General features: G+C 36.3%; 2 protein-coding genes across 7 annotated transcripts; one reads left to right on the top strand and one right to left on the bottom strand.

Annotated features, from left to right (window-relative positions):
• Positions 1-2,355: 2,355 nt before the first annotated feature.
• LOC107268358 (nuclear factor related to kappa-B-binding protein) lies at positions 2,356-12,233 on the top strand. Of its 5 annotated transcripts, none has more exons than XR_001537811.2 (16): positions 2,357-2,755; positions 3,112-3,357; positions 3,431-3,663; positions 3,722-3,987; positions 4,076-4,428; positions 4,506-4,852; positions 5,266-5,511; positions 5,597-5,821; positions 5,918-6,139; positions 6,259-6,644; positions 6,713-7,042; positions 7,128-7,320; positions 8,944-9,742; positions 9,825-10,121; positions 10,234-11,102; positions 11,287-12,233. XR_001537811.2 is itself a non-coding variant. In XM_015741075.2 (16 exons), exons 2-16 carry the CDS (start codon positions 2,750-2,752, stop codon positions 10,690-10,692), a joined length of 4,608 nt encoding a protein of 1,535 aa, XP_015596561.1. In that variant the 5' UTR covers positions 2,357-2,634; positions 2,720-2,749; the 3' UTR covers positions 10,693-11,347. The 5 variants fall into 5 exon arrangements, 4 of the variants coding, with proteins under 4 accessions (XP_015596568.1, XP_015596561.1, XP_015596549.1 ...); XM_015741075.2 differs by having other exon boundaries at positions 2,357-2,634; positions 2,720-2,755; positions 10,234-11,347; XM_015741082.2 differs by having other exon boundaries at positions 2,356-2,755; positions 9,840-10,121; positions 10,234-11,347.
• Positions 12,234-12,905: 672 nt separating this feature from the next.
• On the bottom strand, positions 12,906-22,971 carry LOC107268342 (inositol-trisphosphate 3-kinase B). Of its 2 annotated transcripts, none has more exons than XM_015741036.2 (5): positions 21,751-22,971; positions 18,208-18,288; positions 17,744-18,112; positions 16,800-17,012; positions 12,906-15,990 (listed from the first exon to the last, which is right to left on the bottom strand). In XM_015741036.2, the coding sequence occupies exons 1-5, from the start codon at positions 22,162-22,164 to the stop codon at positions 15,661-15,663; spliced, it is 1,407 nt and encodes a 468-aa protein (XP_015596522.1). In that variant the 5' UTR covers positions 22,165-22,971; the 3' UTR covers positions 12,906-15,660. The 2 variants fall into 2 exon arrangements, with proteins under 2 accessions (XP_015596522.1, XP_015596515.1); XM_015741029.2 differs by lacking the exon at positions 21,751-22,971 and adding an exon at positions 18,651-19,998.
• Between the last annotated feature and the right edge of the window lie 320 nt (positions 22,972-23,291).

Below are 23,291 nucleotides of genomic sequence, written 5' to 3'. Positions count from 1 at the left end.
ACCTTATTACTACGGTTTATGTAATATCCTGTAAAAAAAAAGGTGGATACAAGTCTCCCTATTTGAGTGTCACCCGGTTTAAAATCGTGGATCTCGAGGAACACACGAATTCATTCGACCAATCAAAAACGTGGAACTAGTTCGAGAGTCTCGTTCAGGTGGCGCGTCGACGCGCCAAAACACAGCTCCAGATTATCACGCGTAGTATTACTATATATACACGACCAATCAAAAACGTGGAACTGCTTCGAGGGCCCTCCGCTAAGGTGGCGCGCCGAAACCAAAGAAAAATTGCCTTCATCAAAAACAGGCTCATTGGCAATCTCCCTACTCATCTCTGGTATAGACTACGCGATCCCTATTTCAAACTCTTTGAAAAAATGCCGCTCGAATAGACGAAGAGGGACTGAGGTAGCGGCCAGTCCTGCCACTATAGGCAATTACGTGTCCCTAAAATATACTAGGGATGTTCTATTTTCTTAAAAGAATCGATTTTTGAATCGATTCTGAATCGAATTATACAAATCGATTCTGTTAAAAAATCGGTATCAAAGAGTCGATCTTGTAAGAATCGATCTAAAAAATCGTAAACAAATTGTTTATGTATAATTAAAACAAGCACATATAATTTTTATTATATTAATACATATTTATTAATTTTGAACTTCAATTGGTTTTAGTTTTTTGATTCTTAAAATTAATTTATACATTAAATAGGTAATTAAAGAATCAGGCCTTCCCGTTTTAGAAAATGGCATATTATTAAGGAAAGTATTTACGAAACACAGATTTTCTAAAGCATACTTATACTATTTAATTTTTAATACAAAATTACTTATTTTATTTCTAACTGCCAATCTTTCATAGATAACGAATTTAGAAATAATAACTGTTGTAGATGTTCGGGCGAATTTCTATTCGTAGATTCTGTTACAATATTGCCAGCCCTTGTGAATAATCTCTCTGAAGGTACTGACGTTCCAATAACCGCTAAATATTTTTTGGCAATAACGCTAAGAATTGGGTATGCTGATGAGATTTTGTTATGAACAAAACTTCCTCTGTCAGCAAGCAAAAAAATTTCAAAAAAGAATCGGATTTTTCGATTCTTGGGGTAAAGGATCGATTCATAAATAAATCGAATAGCATAGAATCGACTTATAAAATCGATTTTTTGACCAAAATAATCGATCTTTTAAAGAATGTAATCGGAATCGAAGAACCCTAAAATATACCGTCCTTCTGAAAGTGAGAGCTGAGGTGTGACTATGTAACAAGGACGCTTTGAAGATTGAAGGAAGCCTTCATCAAGGCGTCCTTCATCCTTGAGATAAGGACGGACTATGAATAAGGGTATAAGCCGCTGATAATTACTCCCTAAAGGGGGTGATAACTGATTAAGGAAAAAGAAGAAAATAGAATGGACTAAGGAACCCCGAACCTCTCATTACCAGGCGAGTAAAAGTAACCGAAAATAATAAATAACAAGATTTTAATAGTACATTATGCAACAAGGGAGTAAAGTCGTTGATTATTCCCGCGAGTGAGAGTTTAGTGCCCGAGCGAAGCGAGGGCAGTAAATCACCCGACGGAATAACCGACTTTACTCTCGTGTTACATATAGTTCTTTATTCACGACTAAACTATGTAGCCACTTTATTTCTTGAAAAGTGGGACTTACGGAAATGTGGGACTATGGAAATATACGTTTTTTCAAATATTCAAAAAATTAAAAATGTTTAAATTTTTCACCTTTTCAAAACTTTCAAAAATTTTCAAAATTTATATAAATAAAGTTCATTATTCCCGCAAAATGCGGGAGTAAAGTAAATTTGCGGGAAAACCAAATATGCGGGAATAAAATGCTACTTTAGTCCTGCTTTTCAGGGAATAAAGTGGCTATTATAGTTCAGTCGCGAATAAAGTATATTTTACCCCAAAGCAGAGTTCAGCGCACATTCTGCAAGGGTTACAATCATTTTGATACCACTTTTACAGTAATTAACTAAAAACTGAAGGAATAATTCAACCCGAAAATTTGGATGAACATTCGAAAAATTCGAATCGGATTACTTTTTCAGTTTCCATTTAATTGTTGCGAAAATGATGTCGAAATTATTTTTAACTTTGCAAAATATGGGCTGAACTCCGCTTTGGGGAGTTCTATATCCAAATTTTGTTATTTACGATTGTCGTAAAAATTTTATTCGCATGGTAAAGAAAAGGTCTCGAACCTCGTTGAATTTTGAAACTTACGCTGCACCATGAACTGTGAACCTACAAAGAGAAGTAAGTTACATAAACCTGGGGATACAATTGTATTTGCATATAATTCCATCTGTGTTGAAAACACATACGTGATACAATGATCGGGAAACTAAATTTCTGAACAGACTGGGAAAGCTACGAACGGTAACAAGGGAAAGGAACGTGATGTGCACTTGAAATACTTACTATACAAGCATCGTGGATTGTCCGCGCTCCACGCCATGACTGAATTTCGTGGACGAGCAGGAGTGCCGTTGCTGCGTTGCTGTGACAGATGGAACACTGAATAGTGAAATTACCTAATAACGATCAATAACGAAAAGATTCACATCATCACAAAAATAGTAGAGTTTACATTTCAATTTAGTAAGCTCCCCTCATTGTTTACTGAAAATTTTGTCAGTTTCGAGGCAGAACAGTTTATACTTACACAGTGTGAATTAACATCTAGGGAACGGCGAAGAAAAAAAGGATTTAAAAAATGGAGGTGTGTTCTTAGTAAATTTATATCTTACGACTAAGATTAGAAGTTAAATATTTAGATATCGTTTGATTAAGACATTTTCTTTTCACTCATTAGTTCTTCAATATTCTACTGCACTTCAAATCAATAAGTATAATATAGTCTAATTCATAGCTTCTATGTATATTTATGGATATAAATATTTCATAGTAAAAGGTTTTTTCTATATAAATTAATTGTATGCTATTGCTTAAAATTTATGTATTGTATTCATACCTGAAATTGAAATGTCTATGTTTCAAATTCGATACACATTGACCATTCCCATACTCAAGTTATTTTCCATGTAATAAATAAACATATTTTTATTCGATATGTAGATGGATGAATGTTCTGCTGGTGGGGATTCTGGTGCTGAAGAAGATGAAGATGAAGATTCATCACATGGTTCAAGGAGTAATAGTAGCAGTAGTAGCAGTAGTGGAAGTAGTACATCAACAGGCAGTGGAGAAGAAAGTGGTGAGGAACACTGTAGTAGCAGTTCAGAAAGTCATAGTTCTGCTGATGATGATGAAGAAGGAACAGAAAGTTCACAACATCCAACAAAAGAGGATTCAAATACTTTGGTAACAGGACTTTAATTAATACAATGATAGTTCATATTTTAGCATATGTTTAATAGTTTTTGCTTTTACATAGAGATGGGAGATATGTGTAGCTGCTGGGACCAGGGTAAAACTACCACAAGATCTTTGCGAACATTTCTCAATATTTCGGGAATTCTTGGATTATCCTCGTGTTTGGCAAGAGTATCTAACTGAAAGTCAGCGTGAATCCCTCCGTTGCCTATTACCAGCGTTTCCCATAGATTGTGATGTAGATGTTGAATGTGACAAGACACTTCGTATGCTATTTCATAGAGAGAATCAGAGGTATAAAACCAGTAATCATTTAGTAAAATGATAGTATTTAATAATATTTTTGAGTTAGGTTTGGCGTTACCACATTAGATTCTTTCCATAACCATCTATCTACGGGACACTTTCGACCAGATATTAGAAGGATGCGCAGTTTAGTACGTAAGGCACAACAAAGACGATTACTTTTTGAAGAACGTAAACGTACTTATGAACTTGCTGGCCAACTATTGAAATCGCGAGAGTGCTTATTGTCAAATGCATATAAGCAGGGTTTTAGTCAGCCAATTCATCGAACTATATCTAAATTTCAATGGCGGAAGCCAAAACCTGCATTGGGTAAGAGAAAATTCCGTTTTACGGTTAATAAGACAATATTTGTATACATTTGTTGTTATGATATATTAATGAATATGGCATTTAATAGTTGAAGAAAAAACTCAGCTGCGTTACATAGAAGAGTTGGATGCATTGAAGGCAGAGCTTGGAGCTAATACTACGTTTTCTGTTGACACAACTTCTGAAAACGACGAGAACTATCCTCATCAACAATATGGAGGAGCTAAACAAAAGAAGAAAAAGCGTACCACCATGGGATTACAATACATGCCTATCAGAGGTTTGCAAATGAGTCATGAAGATGAAACTGTTCGTCCAGTGTTTTCGACACTACAGCGATCACAGTACAGTTCAAATCGATCGTTTCTCCTTCGGGAACAAACAGAGGACACTTACCGAAATATGTTAATAACACATAAGAAGCGAAGAGTACGTCGTGATGTATGTGATGCTTTAATTGGGAAGAAAAAATACAAATAATTTTATCTAGGTATACATAATTAACTTATGTATTTCAGATACATCCCGAGTTAAATACACAGGGCATTTCACTCGCTGATTTAGCTCAAAGAGCTCAGATAGGTCAAAAGCACAAAATTTCGCTTGGGAACTCCATGCGTGTTTCGAGTGCTAAAAAGAAAATAAAATTGGAGCAACCTTCTCTCTGTCCACCTCTCGTACCGAAGTTTGCCAATGCCAATTCAATTAAGCTTGAGAGTGACAACAGTGACTACTCTCATACAACGGATGATAATAACAAACATTCCATGATCTTGGAAGCGGATCATCGAATAATGATCTCTAGTACCATAAAAACTGAACCCATAGATGCATATGAAGTGCAGCAACCAGTTAAAAACAAAATGTATTACTTCATTCTTAATTATTTTTTATGCAAAACATAGACTTCAGTGTAGGCATTTTCAATAATGTCTAAACCGTATTGATGTAGCCATTTAAATTCATTTTCTAATATCGGAATATAAAGGACCGCGTATAAAACTGTTAAACACATTTTTCTCAAAAGTAAACCCTACAACGATCAGCAGATTTAATTGTTATATAGTAAATGTGGTAGTTTCTTAATCGTTATACTATATAGTTGTATTACGTATCATATTTTACCTATCGATTGAATCTATCAAATGTAATTAATTTCTCCGTGATTCTTCCCACATCATTCAGAAGTTAAAACAAATATTTATATATTTGTATATATATATATATATATATATATATATATATGATAAAATGTTTCTATCTTTTTCTGTTATTCAGAAGTCCTACTATTGCAAAAAGTAATAAAAACTTAATCTTACCCACGGCAAATATTAAAATGGAAACAGAAAATCTTGAATGTGAGTCGAAGGTCAAAAGTGAGGTTGCAGTTGGAGTAAACGAGGATAAACAAACAGAATCAAAGGAAAAAGAAAACGAAAAGAAGCAACTTGATTTGGATGATATCGACATGATGGAAATTCCAATACAACTTGATGACGGAATCGACATACTCGAAGACGTCAAGTATGTATACAATTTTTGCTACTTTAAAAGTTTCTCTCCAAATGGTTTTGTGAGAAATATTAATATAACACTTATGGTAAATTAGATGTGAAGATGAAGGTGTAATCTCTTTACCGGAAAAGGAAGTATCGATTGGTGAGGGTATCAGTATTAATGGCGATGGAGAACTAATGCAGGAAACCCACACTTCTTTCTTCTCTCTTATACGGGATGCATTCGTCTCGAAAGGAGAATATCGTATGAGCACCATTGAAATGAGAGACGCAGTGATGCAGTGGCAAGGAAATCCAATTTCTCCATTGAATGATTGGTGCGAGTTGGGATTTAATTTTATTTCCAGCACATCAGTGTTTTCAATTTTATTTCCAGCACATCAGCGCATCTTTGTTTTCTTTTTCAAATTAAGGTATTCCTTGGCACCATCTTGGCCAGCCCTCGTACCTCTCGCTCTCGGCTTTCTTGCAGGAGAATTAACTTACTCGCACGATGGGGAACAGCAATCTGATGGAGAGCAGGAGTTTGTACCTTATTTGGAAAATAAGGGCCGGGGTCTGTATGCTTGGATAGGCGCTGGCAGAGATTCAGATTCTCGTCTTGCCACACTCTGCACTCGTTTTCTCTTGCATAGGTAATACGAAGAATAAGGATTTTTCCAAAATATTAAAAAAATTTTAATTTTTATCGTTATTAAATATTTATTTTTTTTTTAAATGAAACTGACCCAATGAATATGCTTATTTCTCTAAGGGATTCTCTCGGGCCTCCATACACTTCGACTGTAAGTGCTGTCCTTCCAGTGAAGCAGCCGTTACAACAAACTTCATCTAATAGCAACAATAACAACAGCACCGGTAGCGGAAGTATCATTGGAGGAGGCGGAAGGGTTGGAAGTCCTGTGATTGATTCTGTTAATCCTGATGCTGGGTCTGTTGGTGCTTTGGGAGAATGGGAACCGCCCCGGCCTTTATGTCCGACTGAATGGAAAGTTTGTCCTTCGACGCTTGAAGAACGCGAAGAATTTCGGAGGCAGGAACGCATGCGTTATGCAGCACCTCATAAAGCATTTACCTATCGCATGCATGGCTATGCGTCTGTTGTTGGACCCGTAAAAGGCATTTATCAGCACAACGTTGGTATGTTATGATTATTATGTTCATGCTTGTTTAAAATAAATGTTAAATGACCTAAGTATTTCTTGTAGGTTCAGGTGTAAATAAGCCACGAGGTCATTCATTGCTGGTAGCCGAGAGACCGAACTTTGTTACGATCTTGGCGCTAGTGCGAGATGCTACTGCTCGTCTCCCAAACGGTGAAGGGACTCGAGCTGATATTTGTCAGTTACTAAAAGACTCGCAATACATCAGAGATCAAAGTGACAGCGAGGGTGGTCACGATAAGGAAGGATATTTACATTCAGTTGTATCCGGTGCCTTGGATAGATTACATTATGAAGCAGATCCATGCGTTAGGTATTATCCTCGACGTAAAGAGTGGTTGTATTTACATCGAGCACGTTCCGAGTCAGAATTTGGTTGGTATCTGTTACTGTTGCGCTTTTGAATAATTATTCAACTTTGAACACTTCCATCAGGATTTTAAATATGTATTTTTTACAGAAATGTATCACCAGCAATTGCAAGGGGTGGCTAAGAATAAGAAAAGTATCGGGGGTGCTACACGAAACAAATCAATTCAACCTATTGCAAAATCAATCAGTGGTGGTAAAGAGCAACCTGTCAACAGTAACAAAGAGAGTACGCCGAAGAAAGAGCGAAAGCCTCCTACACAGGCTCAAACTACGATCGTTAGGTAATTTCCTTTTTTCTTTATATCTAATAATCTTCACTGGATTTTATTCTGTCATTTTTAAACTCCATGGTCCGTGTATTCGCGCTCGGTAATAATTTTCTTTTAACTGGCAGCTGTCAAAATCTTTCGACCGTATGTATTTGTGTAAGTCGCGTAATTTATTTTTGATTGCAAATCGTCTATTTCCACCTTAACATTCTCGCCACTGGTGGAACATAAATGTTACACTTTTGTAATGACAAGGGTGTGTACAAGTAATGTTACATCGGCAGCGAGAGTATTAAATATTCCTTACGAGCAAAAAAAATAAGGGAACAAATATAATTCAATGTTGCGGATTATCGATTTTGAACCTTGTCTGCCATCGGATCAATTTTGCCAACCGTCAAAATTTCATAATCACGAAATATTGCGACTGATAATTCGCATAGTTTACGAGTGAGACCAGCTTTTCGTAGTTTCTCGCGATAAATCGCGAAATATAAACATATGTCAATCCATCGTTCCGATGTCCAAGTACCCAAAACTATTTTCCTTGATACTTAGATGTTTCCAATCAACGATTTCGATGTCCACAGATACTTGGCATCTGTTGTTCGCTATATCCGAATTCTTCCAATTATCCTTTCGTATGTTCAGGTGTTGCTGATTACTCGGACTATCGCTTTTTATATCCTGGTTGACCTAATCATCGCTTTCAATAACTTGATATTCAAAATCTTTATTTCATATGCTTAAATAACCTCGTTTAAAATGTTCAAAAGTTCTCGATTGTCGTTTTTGATTGCTCTGATGAAATAGTCCGTGTTATTGTTTTCAATGTCTTTATACTTTTAATTATTGTTCCTTATGTTCAAATATCTCGTTTAAAACATGCTAAACTCTATATCATAAATGATTCCTAATGTCCAGGTATTCTTAATCCTTGATGTAGATACTTAAATACTCCTGAACCATTATCCTTAATAAAATACTTGTTCACAAACACGATTCGGAAAATTTCGAAATATTTCTGTTAACGCTGAAGATACGTTCTCGGTATTTAGAGCGCTAAATGCAACATTGCTAACGGAGATATATGTGGCAGCTAGCTCGGTAAATTGGGAAACTACTTTTTTACTAAACGTTTGTAAAATCACATTTTGAACGAAAAAGCGTTGACCGGGGTATCATTAATCGGCGTCTTAAGAAGGTTCGGTCATGACACATAATCCAAGATAAAATTCTGCATTAGACAAAAACAAAATCTTGGCCTATGCAAAATTTGAATATGATTTAGTTTTAACGTACAGTTTTTGAGATATAAAAAATAGAAGTGTCAATTTCCATTATATAAATATACTCAACCTGTAATAATGAATAACGTTCAAATTAAATATTTTCATTTTCATACGGTAGAATGTAATAATTTTTGACTCCAATATCGAGGTTATTTTGTATTTTTTCCCATTTATTTTTTAACTAAAATTCTTGGAACGATTATTACTCCTTGTTGAAATTGTGCTGCCCTATTACTATTATGATTATCATCACCGAACCTTCTTAATGTATACTTAAGCGTTTGTAATATGTTATATTGTTCGTCTAAGAACTATTTTATCAATTGATTATATTGTCCTTCAGAAAGGAGCAACGGAAACTTGAAGAAAAACTTATTATGGTTCAACCTACGACGGTGGAACAAACGTCAATCAGTACTGGGACTACTACAACGGGAACTAACGCTGCTATGGTTTCGCCCATTACCTTTTCTAATACTTCTACGCTTGAAATAGCGCCGACGATTTCGACTGCTAATTCTGCTTCAATAATAGAACGAGATAATTCGATTCCAATAGAAACGAAGCAGCAACCGCAACATCAACAACAACAACAACAACAACAATTGACACCATCACCGCTAACTAAAAAAGTGGCAACGACCAATATCGGTGGGAAGCCCGTTACCGTAGTGAAAACAAATGCACCACAAAGTCTACTACAATCCAATCATCAACATTTTCCTCATCACCAAATTCAAGTATCGACATCGGCTGGGTTGCAGACAATCAGACTTTCTGGACATTCTGTGCTTCACTCTGCTCAAGCAGTCGCTACAACTAGTACTGCGAACGTAGCTAGCAATACCGCAAATGTTACCGCAATTTTCCCTGCGTCTAAAATTCAAACACAACAGCAACAGCAAAACGTGATAACGAATCAAGCTGGAAAGAGTATTCTTCAGAATAGTAATGTAAAACAACAAACACAACATGCCTTACCTGGAAAAACGTTACTTGCTTCTCAAATAAAGCTAGTTAGTTCGGGGCAGATAAAATCCTTGTTGACAGGGCATGGTCTTCAGGGACAGACTATATTTATTAAGCAATCTTCGTCGCCGTCTGCAGGCCAACAACAGCAATTACAACAACAGCAGTTGAAGGTATGTTAAATCATGATTCAGTATGTATTAATATTAAAGTTGTACCAAAATAGATATATTTATACTTATATCTCGATAATAGCAACAACTTCAACAGCGCGTTGTAGCTACCCAGCAACAGCAGTCTCCGAGTATGCAAAGAATAATTGCGCAAATCGGTGGAAAACCAATTGCAGTGCAGATACAACAATCACCGCAACATCAGCAGCAACAGCAGCAACAAAAGATTCTAGCAAAAGTTTTAACCAGTGCAGCTGGTGGCCAATTAATATCTGTGGAAAGCCTCTTGGCTCAAAAAGGATTAAAACTTGCCACAGCTACGGGCCATACAAGCCAACTGAATAGACAAGGCAAACAAATCATTCAGACGCAATATCAAGTACGTTCCAGTTTTTAATATCATTTTCTACTCGTCTATAAAGATGATACCATAAATGGTCTGCTTTTGCAACCACATAATTACTTACGTTCTTAATAAATTGTAATTGCAGGTTGTATCACAAGCTCAAGCTGCTCCAGGGCAGTCAAAAATTATTGTAAGTTCACAACAACAATCCCAACAGCCACAACAATCACAAACCGTAAGAATGGTTACAGCACAACTAGCGGGCAAACCTATAGTTTTGGCAAGCGGTAATAAAGGAATGGGAGTCGGTGTCGGTGTGAATAGTACGGGTGGGGTTACGTTAGGAAAGCAGCAATCTGGTCAACAGCAGCAAGCACAGACACAGCCAATTATTTTACCAAGCCAATTACTAAACATCAAAACTTTACATGGCCTGAAAGTGATTCCAACACCTGCAGGATTGAAGACTACCGGTGCAGCGGTTTATGCCCGCGTCATTGCACCGACAACAATGTCGGCACCTTCAACCCAGTCTACGGTCTCGCAGGCTCAACAACCGTTACAGACCCAATCTCCAAGAAACAGTCCTTATGGTACTCCCTGACAGGAATAATTTCAAAATTATTCTTTTCTTCCTTATTTATTCTTGATTCACATTATTGGTACGTCTTCGTGGGATGTTTTCTTTCTGTGACATAGCACTGAATATACATATAGGATAATGATTACTCTTTATCAAAGTAAACTATTTTCTGCTGTTTTCATGTTGAAGAGAAATGGAAAGAAATAGTGGGTATTGAGATATTCTGTTTATTTTGTGCATTCTTAAAAAATTGAGAGTGCTTTATTTCCTGACTGGATTATCTGCAAGTGACAGACAGATAAAGCATTAAAATGAAATTAACATGCAAGTTGAGGCTGCTGCTCAGTGAATTTTAATAATAAAATTTCAATAGTGAGAAAACTGCAATGTTATTCTCTACTATTTATTATTACATTATATGAATACGGAATGTAAGTTGGATTTATGCTTCATAAATATCTTCATTTCGTGAATAATTTTTATGAAGGATAGAGTATTTTCTATCTTGTTCAATTACATAAATGTCCCCATTATGTTAGCTCCATTTTAGAATGAATGTAAAATTAAAACCTTTTAGATATTTAAGCATAGTTCATAAACCCTTTTCTGTCATAGGAGAAAAGCGGTAATACCATTTTGTAAAAATAAATACTGGGAGAATAACGATGTAAGAATATTTCTCATTGTGACGTCATTACGCTTACGTTTGTTGCTACGATTCTGTTCGAATTGAGTGAATACACACCTTAAGGCGAGAGAACATATAGGTACTCAAAACATTAAAAAAGCACTTCAAAGAAGAAAGTATGTAAAATTATTATAAAAGTTGCTATAAGAAAGTGGCTATGAAAACCATCACGACCGGTGTGACAATATTGCTCCTATCCGACTATAAACTCTTAAATCTCGAGGGATTTAAAATCCCAGGGTTAGATCTCAATTAAGTTAGGTTCATCGAATCTCAATTAATTTTTATTTTTGTGAATGTGTAAAAAGTGAATATTAGACATTCTTTCTACGACTCCAATACATAATTGCAAAAGTATATAATATGCAGCTATAAATTAAATACTTGAATTTTTTTCAATACATATAAAAAGTAACTATTGGTCGCGAGCTGATGTGGAGAGAAGGTGAGTGTAATGATTGGGTACGTTCACACACCGCATTTAAACCAATTTAATTACTACTGGGCTCGTATTCTTGAGCCTGCCTTAATCATTCTCGTATACGTCTTTCTACTTCAAAGTATTGACTGGTCTCATGTGAGATTCACGAGAACGCTTTGAGAATACGGACTAAAGTCCTGATTTATAGAGTGTCGTGAATTATGTACGTCTCTGCTTTAAAGAAATGTTTATCGTTCGTCACTTCCATTACATAGAATGGTTTAAACACAGCGTGTAAGCGTATCAAATGGAGTTGCAGTTATTCATATTTTTCATATTCCAAAATAAAACTATATAGAAGCAAACTCGAAATTAGATTTAATTAAATCCACTTGAAAAGAGTAATCACTTTCAATAACCGTAGAAAATATATCCAAAAAGTCTTTAAACGAATTCGAAATCTGAGATTACATTTATTCATTACCCTGAAAGAACAAATATGCTACCTTTCGTTACAAAAAGTTGACAATCTTGACCTGACTTTGGCAATTCGAAATAAAAGAATAGTTTGAACAGTTTTGACCTTTTCATTCAGGTACTACAAATTGAGAATTGCGTTCAAGTATGTTGAAACATGCGTGTTGCTCCAATACCGGCACCCGGTCGATGCATCTTTTTATCTAACTTGCCCAGCTCTTATCTCATTACCATTTGGTTGTAGGCCATAAGTACCTCTAATGTTTTTTATATAAAATTGGATGCTTTTTCAGATTTTGTGAAAAAAAGTGCACCATTTTATTTAAAAAAGTGACGGTGACCTTCACTGTGCATCAACACCTCCACCGAAATAAAAAAAAGTTGGTCGCACTTAAAGGCCCCCTCCACACCGTACAACTTTTGTCTGGAACATTTTTTTGTGACGTCGATAATTACCGAGATATTTCAGGTGGTCAAGTTAGGTGAAACACCCGGTATATCTTAGGTGGGTGTAAAAATGTATAAAGTACGGTCATTCCACGAATCTTAGAGGCAGCCTTTTTAGAACCCTGGGATGCGATTGACTGATAATCAGTCCCTTTTTATGTTTGATTGCAGTATTAAAACATGCGTTTTGCATACAGATTGTAATGGGCCCTGAAATGATTTAATTTTTTAAGTACATAGTTGTGGCACTATACGTTTAATATAATAAGGTCACATCTCAATCAACAAATTAAGATGTATGCGTATGTGCCGTTCGTACAGTTTGAGAACAGATTACCATAAAGCGACGTTCAGAATAGCAAGCTGATGCGTTTTTATTAGAAAAGAAAAAACATAAATCTTGAGACATCACAGCATTGAAATTCTACTCAATCTTAACCTAACGTAGCGTTACGTTTTCTAACCGTTTTCTAAACCCATCAGAGCTCTGAGTGTTTAGCCTTGAAAAAATTTGGTGCGACACACCACTTTATGGTCCTCAAAACAGCCGTAACCCTGAAAAATATCAGACAGTTTTCAAAAGAACCACATGTTCTCAAAGTAGCCAATACGTAAGTGAAAATGTCTTCAAAGTAGATCAGTCTCAAATTTATGCGTATATGTTCAGGAGTAATGCACTAATTGAACTAGCTCGTCCATTTGATTCCTATGATATAACCACCTTCATAGTCTAGGCTGTGGACTAATTTAAAAAATGTGGTTCCGAACTTTGCTCACTTTTTAAAAAAATTGTTGATGTACTTGTTAAGATTAATATATAAGTAATACGGAAAATATCAGTACCATTTTTAGAGAGTGCTGTTCCACACAACACTGGGATATTAGCAATACGTCATACAGACGTCGTGAATTGCCACTACTGACATACAATAGACATCCGTAAATCTGCAAATGACAAGTCGCAGACCTCATTTTGAAATATGTTTGTTCCACCTACGAATGTCTTTCTATCCATCTTTTGCACATCCTACCTATCATTCATAGGATGTGCTTCTAACATCCATCTGACAATTTGCTTCACATGAACAGGATATTCTTATAAGGCAGTAGATAGCCCAGTCATCGGCCATGTACTGGTACCTACATCGAGAAGCCGTCCTCCTATGAGCATTTCTCGAAGGCAACATAACATATGAAATAATACAACAATAAAAATTAGACGTGCTAGAAATTACACGTGTGCTGATACGTTAAAAAAACATTCAGTGAATGTATGCACACTTTTTAAAAAATATAGAAAATAAGATAAAGCAAACAACCTATTGAATGGTAAGTAGTTAATAACTATATATTTTGTTACCATATAGAATATAAGATATGATACCTCGTTTTGACCCCTTTAAACTGGGATAACTTGAAAAGTATTGAAAGTGTTGAGCGAAGAAGTGAGATGGTTATAGGCAGAGATAAGAATGAGTTTTATATGAGCTTTATATAATTGTTAGTCGCCGAGATATTAATTATTTAATAAAAATACAACATAAGTCGTATGCAACTATAGTAATTGGCTGTAACCTTTGAGTGGCTTAATATAAAAAAAAATCGTTTCAATACTTTTGAGGATATCCCAGTTTAAAGAGGACAAGATGTAATCCTATTTCTTATTTATAGCAACAAAAGCAGCGGTCTTAACAAATGGTACTGATATTTCTTGTGTTACTGATGTTATTCCTAACGAGCAAATTAACAATTTCTTTAATCTGAGGATAGCTTGAACAATTTTGGTTTAATTGGCCTACTATAGCCTGGACTGTTAGGTTATAAAATACTTCTGAGTAACCCTGTATACGCAGTATGTGGATTGATAACATTTAGTTCTCAACAAATTTATCTGAATTTTAATTAACCATTTTTTCGTGTGCTTTTAAAATTCATTAAATGTACAACTTGAAGAAATGTGTATGTAAATGAGGTAGGTTCAAGAATGGCCCTCATGAAAATTTGATAGGCTAGAAAATACATAAGATGGTATTCTTAAGCAGAGACTTGTGTGCAAAGAATACAATTTACCAAAGATTTTTTTCCCGTATGACAAATATTTTCGTAATCTAATTGAAAATATTATAGAATGTTGATCTTAAAACATTTTCCATTTGAAATGTTATTACTCGCTGCACGTCTGCATGTATGGAGTAGATGAACAGCAACTTTAAATAAGTTTCAAAAAAATTACAACTGCAAATTACAACCTACAAATTTTAAGCACATCATGCTCAGAACGAGTTATTACTCAAATTTTACTTAAACGTAAAATATAATGTAAGCATGAACATAAATATTTATGTCAGTTTTGTAAATGAATTTCGGCAAAAAATGCTATGACCCGAAAGAACCATTTACACAATGAAAGCATCGGGAAATTGAGGATAACATTTCGTAATATTTAACGAGATATTTACAAATGCAATGAGATGATGGGTTTAAAAAAGGCGGTTCACTGAGACCCAATAGGCTTTCAGTGTTACGTTACATTATGATATAAATAAAGACTTACGTATAATAGATTATTAAATTAACTTTGCACTATAATCTAGATGCATTTTACTAAGAAATAGCGACGAATTATTAGGTAGTAAAAGCTACCGCGTCTTTGGTTTACTCATCATAGAGATGCCTAGTTTTATAAAAAAGAAAAAGCTTGTTAGCAATTTTCCAAGGAAATACATCTTGGAGATTACCGTTCCACAATGAATATAAAAAAAAATTCTTGGTATTATAACACTGTCTCTGAGTGAAGCTACTCCCTATCATGTCATATACGTAGCTCCAAATCCAATACAAATATTCAATTTTTTTTTTATGAACGTAAAGAACTGCTGATTAATTATTCTCTCAATCTTAGTATCAAATTCTTTCTTGTTTTTACACAAGTTCTTCGGTAGATGTGAAATGCTATTTACGTTTCGGAATTTCGTATATCTTGGAATATCTCAATTAAATTATTAACGCCAATAAGATAGCCATCTTCGTGATTCCCGACTTGCCATTCAGCATCATGGCGAATGCGGGGTAATTGTTGAGGCAGCGGTAATGTTTTGGCAAAGTCTATCATCCAAACGCCAGCATTAGTTGTATCATGAACAAAAAGAAGACTGGAACCAACAACTTCGTGGGATGCAAAAAATGGTGATGCTTGTAATGTTGCTCTGATAGCTTTAAGTCGTTGTAGGTATTTAGGAACAGCGTGTGTATAACCTTCGACGAAACGTTTGAGTGCCTCTGTAACCTGAAACAAGCAAATTGTGCGTTTACGAAAACTGAAAACACGTAGATTCTCGAAAATCACCAATAACTTTAAATTAACACATTACTTGCTGAATTGAGAATGACATCCATCAGACAAGTATGCCCTAGTTTAATTATACAGGGTTATTCAGTAGAAACGCACCACCTGAAGTTAGCCCGTCTACTTGATTTCTATGGTAGAACCATGTTCAGGTGGTGCGTTTCTACTGAATAACTATATATATTATGTCTGAGTAATTTAAGATTTTTGGAAATTTCAGATCTATTATTTTCCTTTCTATATATAAATATATATACAGGGTGTCCCAAAATTACCTGACCAACGGGGTATGGCGATGTTCGGGAGGCACCACTGATCACGAAAATGACCTTCCTTTTGTCCGGAAAGTCATAGTTTTTACATGGGAGCAGGTCAAAGTTGACCAATCATAGCGAGGCGTCACGAGAAACGTAGGCACCTACGAACTCTGAGTTTTCTTCCCTCGCTTTTGTTTCTTGTTTCTTGTTTCCAATAGGCATGTCTTCGGCTGATGTCATCCTGCCCGAAGCCACTGAGAAACAAAAGCGAGGGAAGAAAACTTAGAGTTCGTAGGTGCCTACGTTTCTCTTGACGCCTCCCTCTGATTGGTCAACTTTGACCTGCTCCCATTTAAAAACTATGACCTTCCGGACAAAAGGAAGGTCATTTTCGTGATCAATGGTGCCTCCCGAACACCGCCATATTCCGTTGGTCAGGTAATTTTGGGACACCCTGTATATATTCATACATATGAAACTACAAGAATTTACCTGCTCACGAGTTCGTGTCGTTTTAAAATCTTTGAAAGAACCTCCATGGGCTAATTTGATACCTTCCACACGAAAACCAAGTGTAGCTGTACTTGATATAGTTTCTCGCCATACCATATATCGTGGTTTTGTCACACCTTGTACTCGCCTTTCTTCCGCACTCGGTGCACTTGGATCGACTTGTATCATTTTCTCGTACATGTCTTTTCGTAACTGTTGGACAAGATAACATTTAAAACCAATTTACCATAAGTCGCTTGTATATAATAATTTACTTATCCATTTCTATCCATATATTTTTAAACTGTGCTGCAGTTGTTAATCTGCATAGCAGTGCACGACTTCGATATTGAAGGCAAATTGAGCGTTAATTTTTTAGAACTAAAGTTATTCTTTTTCTTAAGATTCCATGAAAAACAAAATTACAAATAAATTTCTTCTAAACACAGCACTTAGAAGAACAACCTTTAACACGTACCATAATTCTACAAGTGAATTAAAATTAAATGAAATAATGGTGTTAAACGATTTATTAAATTAAAAAGATTTGTATTATGTATGTGGAATATCAATATTATTACACGGTATGCGAGTCAAATTCAGATTTAAGTCAATTATTCAAATTACTGCGACTTAAACTATATTAAAATCTTTTAAAAATATGTGAAAAAAGTTTTATCTTGAAACGTGGAGTTCATAAGTAACGAAGAATACATTTGAAATAGCAAACTGAGGTACAAAATATCACAATGAATCAATATCGAATAGAAAATTAAGTAATAGTTTGAACTTTTCTTTCTTATCATTTTGTATTATTGTTAACATTTTTTTTGTGTCGCTGATAACAAAGAGGTTAGCACTCAATTTGATTGATTATCACCTTTTAAGTATCTGTTGTCTGTGGATTATAAATTATTGAATACCAGTTATCGATTGCATCTTACTTTGGGTCTTTCTTTAGCTTTGGCGAGTTCCGATTCGAGATAAGTCCGTACTCCGACTTTGCAATCCATGACACAAGGTTGTTCAAATTCACCAAGAAGATCCTGAAGCTGTAAGTAGGAGGATATCGTAGTATTTTTGTTCATATTATCCACTTCGGTCTCATCGGCAACAACGTTAACGGCATCCTGGTTTCCACTATCGTCAATTTCTCGCACGTCTAATACTCCTTTAAATTCCGGTACATACGGTCTGAGAACATCGTGCATTAATAATCGGAAACAGGCCTCTTCTTGCGGGCAAAGTTTTTTCAATATAGTTCCTGGTGTAGTTCCTGCTCGAAAATTGCCCTGATGACCTGCTAGTTGAACCTGTTAGTCAATAAGTATATTTTTCACAAATTAATTCGTATTTGACATCATTTTCTACTGCTAATTCAAAATTGATATTATGGTATGATACTGACCCAAGGATATCGTTGCTTTTTATAAGTTTGAAAAAACGGGGTCCACTGAACAATGTTTCTCAGTTTCCGCCATCCAGATGTCTGTAACAAAAGTGAAACGGAGAATAATCGACTATAAAAAGTTTGACTAAAATGAATAGTAATAGTATTTTTCCCATTGGTCGCGCGTAATACACACCAACTAAAATGTTCTCATTTACTACAGCATCGGTTAAACATTATAAAATTTGTAATTATTGCAGCTTGGGTGTAAGAAATAAAATGCCTGTATGAAACACTACCCGCACACAATTTTTCGAAATTGACCTGCCATTTACTTTTTTTTCGGACGAAACGCATGAGCCATACAAGCCATTATTCATCAGCGAAGTTCATTGATGAGTAATTAAAATGTGAAACAGAATCACACGACACGTCTATAATTCATATTGCTTAAAATTTACCTTAGGAAAAACATAGTCTCCGTTACCCCTCGAAGAGGAAAACGATTTACTATCAGCATAATCGGAGTCCCACTCGGAACTAAGGTCATCGCCACTTGCTTCACCCCATTCTAGTGGGTTGGAATTTAATTGTGGAACGGACAACAGTTGAAGATACTCCCCATATCCAGAACTATTTTCGATCGCTCGTGATTGAGCATCGTCGGTACCAATCGTGTTTTCTAATTGATTAGCAAGATCATCGTGATCTGCACCTTCATGCTGATGGTGCTCGTGATGATGTTCGATAACTGGTGGCGACGGACTGCGCGATGACGAGGAGGACAGACGGTCCGAGGAGAATGAAGTTCTTCGAGAATTGCGCCAGGATCGAGACCTCGTGATTCGTCTGTGTCTACCAAGTATTCTCCTCTCGCCATCCTTCTCATCGGCACCAGCCACGTTGCAGCCGTCGCTCAAGGCCGCGGTAGTATAAATTATTTTGGGTATCATTCGCTCAATGGTCTCTTGCATTTTTCAAATTCCAAAATTCCTATCGCTCTTCCTATTTTCTCTCCTCTCTGCTGTCTGATCTTTGCTCCTCTCCGAGATTTTGTCTTCGTCGTCAACAATTTATTGTTTTCTCAATGTTGCCAGCAATTTACAGCCTTTTCATTGGGGCGTTAAGAGTCGCTGCTTGAGGCACGTTTAATTGGGTTCGCGAGTTCACAAGTGCGCAGCGAAGCATCTGGAGGAAAGCGCGTGTGCCACTTTTATTCGCAGTTAACAGGTGCACCCAGTCTGAGACGGAGATCGAGATAGCTTCGAAGGCGTACACCCGCGTCTTGTATTACGTAAAGCAGGACCTTGTCTTGTGTATCATAAGGATTTGCTAGATTTACCGTAACTCACAACGACTTATCTCGCATCTGTCCTTTCTCGTTTGGTTCTTATACGATCCTTCACCGTCTCCATGGAAAGACATCCTTTGTGGGTTTATGCTTTTTGGCTTCTATCGTCTTCTTCTTTGTTACTCGTTTCACTAGTTATGAGTACTGCTACACTCACAGGGAAACCACACACATGCCTCGAGCGACGGAGACAAGTCTGCTCAACAGTTGGAAGTGCGTGAGCCAAAGACTGGATTTCGCAGAATGATTTTCTTTTTCGTGTCTAGACTGGAGTGGGAAGTGGCACACGATATGTTTACAGGCATTTACGCTTAGCGTTCCGAGTCGTCCCCGATATGTCGTGCGTTGGAAATGCGTCATCGACAGTAAACTAATTAACGTACATACATTATAAGTTCATCGGCGGTCGTCAATCCGCACCTAGTGCACTGCCGCTTCAAATAGGGGCCCGATACCTACGTGCATAGTTATTGTATATTTATATCCATACACTTATACCTACGTATTTATATAGTATGCGTGTTAATGCATATTCCTACATTGGTAATCGCTCGTATATGTGCATATGTTTTCACAAAAATGGGTATTATCAAAGAAACGCTGACGCCTTGCTTCGCAGCAATCGCTAAGGAAGTGTATGAACGTATATATACGCGTATTCATCGAAGTTTTCAATCAACTTGATTATTCGATGATGATTTCCCTCTTTCATTTCCTTGCATTAGATGGAGTCAAGCATATTAACACTAATATTCGAATAGCAACGCAGCTAGGAAAGGAAAAGATAATCTTATTAAGATAGTCTAATAAGATAATCTTATCTTTTATAATTATACATATATTATATGTATCATTTCAACAGCAATTATCCAAGCAAGTTTTCTATTATATTTTATACTCAATTCCCGTTATATTACAATGGAGTCGTAAAATTAACCGATCGTCAGATTAACCAACGGCGTGAATTTACTTTTTTAAAAGAAGGATCTCATGTATATTCGGGCTGTCATGAAATTTCATGATAATATATAAGTTTTATAAAGAATACTAGAAAAATGTTTGAAGTAAAACAAGCAAATAAGATGTGCACACATGCTACCTAATAGCCTAAAGTGGCAAATAATCGATACTGAAAACCTTATTTACATATACCTTATTCAAAATGTCTTTAGCGCAATATTACGTGACTCTTTTTAAATATACATTCATTTTGAAAAACTACGGACATACTTTTGTGCAAATAGGTGGCATTCAGAATGCGGTTTCTCCTATAACGCTCGACACTGTTCAAGCGCGCGCGTATTCATTATGGACGTTGAAACCAATTAGAACTTTACAAACGTCCGTGTCCTGTACTATTTCATATAAAATTGTTAAGTTATGAACTTAATATTCGGATGCCTCCGCTGAGGTATATTAATGGAATGTTCGTTAGGCAAGAGAATGAAAAATAAGTGACAACCAACGTATTGGATATCAGTGAATAACGTTAACACAGTTAATTACCGATTCCTAGTATTCAACTTATGTATTTTCAGTAGTAGGAACATATTTAAGATGTTTCCCGAATACTAATCTCTAGCAAAGCACAATCGAGAGACGATATTATGGAATACATGCGGAGAAAGCGTGTCAAAATGCAGATTATAATATCTATGCGTAACATTACGCTGACATTACTGAAATCAAATCGAAGTTTGGTAGATAGCTAATCGATTAACGCAATGAACTAGTGCGCGGCCCAAATTTCATTCATAGGGTTAGACATTTAGTGGAGAGGAAAAAAAAAGGAGAGCGATAACTAATAGATGCGGTGATTGAGCAATAATATCAAGCCTAACGGAACGGGGTAAATCGATCCGAGCGCCATGAGTGGAATTGAATAGAAGCGCATAATTTATTTCGCTGACTGGCGATCCACGTGTTTCATTTGACAACCGCAGTTTGCCAATGAAGTCCGATGAGAATCATTTCGAGGTCATGAAGTTTCCTGTCGTTCGTAGTGTCTCGATTTCGATTAGTTAGCCTATTCCATAGGTTGATGTAACAGATAAAAATAAAAGGGGACTTCCGTGCTAAAGTTTTAAATTTTTAAGTGGGACGAAATTCGATTAATTTCGCTGCCAACGGCACTGACACCTTTTTTATATTGCCCTTTAAAATTCGAATGGAACTTCGTATTAAGTAGAAGGAGGAGTTCCGGTGATTACCTTTTTACGTCCGACAGAGTTTGCATTTTGCTGATGTTTGTCGACGATCCCCAGGAGGCAATCGTCGCACTTGCAGTAGCGACTCGTTGACGAGGAATCAGCAGATAAGAGGGAACTGAAAGTGCTGACACTAGCTTGACTATCCATTGAATCAGTTCTAAATAGAAGTGCTCTCTTGGCTAGTAGAAGATTTCGATGTCCCTCGCGTTCTGATTCTTCAGACAAGCTCTGCCGCTCGATCTTCGCAAGCAGCAGCTGCTCCATCAAATTTAAGCTTGGGGATGTCGGGCTGGTTGGGGGTGTCGGAGATGCTGTTGCTGCCTTCGAGCCTCCCGAAATATCCATATTTTTTGTCGCTGCTTTTTCCATTTTCGCTTCTTCGTCCATTTTCTTCTTTAGTCTTCTATGTCGCATTCAGTCACTCCTTTATTTCGATAATTAGCATTTTCTTTAGTGAGAAAATAATATAATAACATTACTCCTCGTGTTTCTTTCACTGGCTATTTTTAATCTCTTAGGAAGGTTTGCTTCCTTTTTATAAAACACAGAACCAAACGTATGTCTATACGCACGTGTATTAAACCAAACAAATCTTCACATTCCGTTAAATCACCTTCCATTAAAACTTATCTCGACCACTTCACGATACAAATCATTTCTTGGAATCTTCGCAAGATATTTATACCGTAAAAGCCTTTTATAAACACTTCTTTTATAAGATATTAAATCTTTACCATCGGACCACTGACTTGCAACATTCGCAACGGGCAGCGTGATAGAGAAGCAATGAAAACATGATGGAAGGATTAATAATTTACTCGGAACTCTAAAAGTATATTGGACGTTGCTTCAAATTGGGCAAATTATGTTGCTGATGTCTCTTCACGTGATGGGATCCAATTCGCGTAATGTCTATTTAATTAAACATTTCGACATCCAAACATCCATAAGAGGAATTTGATATCCAGCCACTGCAGAGCATGTAAATCCGTCGATCATGTTTGACTTTGATCACCAGAGAATTGAATTAGTCAGAGAAAAGATATTTGAGATGCTATTTAGAAACTGTGACAGACGTGAAGAAATTGGATCTTCAAAAATACCGACTTCTCATCCCGTAGCTACTTCGTTTTTCGTCGAAATACTGAGCATTGGTACGCACGTATGAAAGATAAGAATGAGCGTTTTTCGCTGACGTGCTCTTCTTCTGTGTAATGTGTATTCTTCACGTACTCATAATCATCTCTTCAGATCTACGTGACATTTGTTGGCCCTCCTTTCCTCTATGGATGCAGACTGTAGACGGAACAGAAAAACTCAAAAGTTTCAACGAATCCAGCATGCGTTGTGAATATTGGCTGCGCATAGATTCATCCTCTCACCAATTTGTATACGGTATTTCTTTTGTGAAGAATTTTTTAGTTATACCACTTTTTCACTTTAAAACAAAACTTCTGGTACACAGATAACAAGTTCGTTCAAACTATTTAGTCGAGGAATAAACTGATAGAAAGGAGTATCATGGTAGGAAAGCAAGGATC

This window comes from Cephus cinctus, unplaced genomic scaffold (assembly GCF_000341935.2).
Source record: "Cephus cinctus unplaced genomic scaffold, Ccin1 Ccin1_scaffold0048, whole genome shotgun sequence".
NCBI classification, from domain to species: Eukaryota; Metazoa; Arthropoda; class Insecta; order Hymenoptera; family Cephidae; genus Cephus; species Cephus cinctus.
This window is presented reverse-complemented; position numbering and strand designations above follow the sequence as displayed.

Excerpts from the sequence above, each read along its gene's own strand:
- LOC107268358 (XM_015741075.2), top strand. Across the intron at positions 4,429-4,505 it reads AGCGAAGAGTACGTCGTGAT|ATACATCCCGAGTTAAATAC; the intron begins GTATGTGATGCT and ends TATGTATTTCAG. Across the intron at positions 6,645-6,712 it reads CATTTATCAGCACAACGTTG|GTTCAGGTGTAAATAAGCCA; the intron begins GTATGTTATGAT and ends TATTTCTTGTAG.
- LOC107268342 (XM_015741029.2), bottom strand. The coding sequence starts at position 19,163 with ATGCAAGAGACCATTGAGCGAATGATACCCAAAATAATTTATACTACC. Across the intron at positions 18,289-18,650 it reads GAGACTATGTTTTTCCTAAG|ACATCTGGATGGCGGAAACT; the intron begins GTAAATTTTAAG and ends CTTTTGTTACAG. Across the intron at positions 15,991-16,799 it reads CGACACGAACTCGTGAGCAG|GTTACAGAGGCACTCAAACG; the intron begins GTAAATTCTTGT and ends TGCTTGTTTCAG.